We start from the raw sequence: 1936 nt of genomic DNA, 5'->3' as shown, positions 1-1936 counted from the left end.
TGTCCTTGAATATTTGGGCGCAAAATCTCCCCCAAGTTAATAGCAATTAGTTCCCCTTCGCGCTTAAATGCATGTTACTGGTTCAAGGCTAAATTGGATTTGGATTGGGCTGAGAGGCTGCCAATTTTTGGCCTCTTTGAATGCCAAACTTTGACATTCTTTTAGAAGCTACCAAATGTTGGCCTCTTTGAATGCCGAATTTTGGCCTTCTTTCAAAAGGAGGCCTACAAAAATTGGCAGCCTCCAAAAGACGGCCAAAATTTGGCAGTCAAAAAGGACCGCCAACATTTTGACATGCTAGGTGACCATGACGTTAGTGTACTTGATGCAAGTGCGACTGGTGGAGAGGCTGCCTACCTCCAGGCGCGAGAGTTAGCGCGGGTGGCCTACCCGTCAGGCGTTCCCTGTTACAACCGTAACATTGAGACATCCAAGTATACCTTTGCTGGGTGTGAAAATTCAAAATCTCTCCAGAGAAAAATTCTTCTTTCCTTCCATCGCAATTCCACGTGACGGGCGTCACTTTTTACTCGACTTACTTTTGCGGCTCCCGCCGGGCGAATCGTAGCGGTCGCTGCAGACGAGTGGTCCCTGGAGGTGGCGATGGCCGCCGTGCTCGTCCCCGCGCCGTCGAAGGGAGATCCGTGACTGTGGCCGGTGTCACGGCGGTGACGAAGTCCTGCGGAGGGTCGGGCCCCGGGGGCCGAACCAGGGGCGGGACAGTTAGGGGGCTGGGGGTGGAGGCCCGGGGGCGGCGCGGGCGTTGATTCACTGCCGGTTATCTCGCGCCCCTCCGCCCGTGCACCGTGCAGGTGAATACAGATGCGGGGGGCGGGCGCGGGCGGTCCTCGGGGGCTGTTCGGTTCGGGTCGCGTTCCGCGGGGAGAGTGTTCGAACTACTGAACGCGACCGTGTCCCCGGGGGATCTGCCGCCGCCGCGACCCCGGAAACTCTTGGTGGGGCGGCGCTGGGCTGGGGGGCACGGGGCGGGACCGACCCTGCTGGGCTGGGGTGCCCCGGCCGGGCCCGCGGCCCGCCACGCCCGGCCACGCCACGCCACGCCCCGCCACTCGCATCGCATCACCAAGTCGGATTGACAGTGGTGGCCCGGCTGGCAATCATGTGTGCTGAGGCCTCCAGCAGCTGATTGAAAATAAAATAAACGCGAATGGGTCCGTGTTTGCGAGTACACGGTGTCCGTTTCAAAACCAATCAGTTTTCCCATATTTTCCTCGTTGAATGTTTGATTAGTGTATATCACGAGTTGATTGGTGCCAGTGACACCCCCGCCCTTGCGGGTGTAGCGAGGTCGCGCGCGGCGGGTCGCGCAAAGCGGATGGGCCACTTTAAAGTTTTGCATTTGGCTTTGAACTGTACAACTTGTCGCACAGCGCCGCTACCCACGCTACAGTCGTGCGCTCCGAGGCCGAGACGGAGGCCGTGCCTCCTAGTTAGCCCGCCCGGCCGGAGCTGGCGGGGCTCGATGCAAATCGAGCCGGGGCGGGATTGTCTTGGATAAAAGGAACTTAGCAGCGCCGGGGGGTAATGGCTGTGATCCGCCAGCCCTGCGTCGTCCCGCTCTGCGCAGCCCTCTGCCCCGTCTGTCCCCTTTGCAAGGTCTTACTTGGTTCGCCCCACGCCTTGGTGCCGGAGATGTGTCACAACGACAACGGTCACAACGGTCACAACTGACCAAGACGGTGATTGTAGCAGGTGCCTCCCACTATAGGACAGGATGGACGATACGATACCGGCACAGTGGTAGCTCGTCTACTACAGGAGCACAACCGCATTCTTCTGTGGTACCTACTAGACTACACGCGTTTTCTGTTTGTTTACTCTTTTTTTTCGGCGTCGCTAATGCGATTGTCCGCGTCAGAACACTGCTTATGTTGCATGACGCGGAATGTGATTAAACTGTCGGGTCGAGTCGGCC

At 58.4% G+C, this 1936-nt stretch overlaps 1 protein-coding gene across 1 annotated transcript in view; it reads right to left on the bottom strand.

The window, feature by feature from the left end:
* Positions 1-911, bottom strand: part of LOC113206906 (neuroendocrine convertase 1-like) — a 25304-nt gene extending 24393 nt beyond the window's left edge. Inside the window, exon 1 of the mRNA XM_052267063.1 lies at positions 540-911. Coding sequence (XP_052123023.1) covers position 540 — 1 coding nt within the window. The 5' untranslated portion in view covers positions 541-911. The remainder of the gene's footprint in view (positions 1-539) is intronic.
* Between the last annotated feature and the right edge of the window lie 1025 nt (positions 912-1936).

The sequence above is a fragment of the Frankliniella occidentalis genome, unplaced genomic scaffold (assembly GCF_000697945.3).
Source record: "Frankliniella occidentalis isolate FOCC.00 unplaced genomic scaffold, Focc_3.1 Scaffold46, whole genome shotgun sequence".
Lineage (NCBI taxonomy): Eukaryota > Metazoa > Arthropoda > Insecta > Thysanoptera > Thripidae > Frankliniella > Frankliniella occidentalis.
The sequence above is the reverse complement of the archived record's forward strand: the minus strand, read 5'-3'. Positions and strand labels throughout refer to the sequence as shown.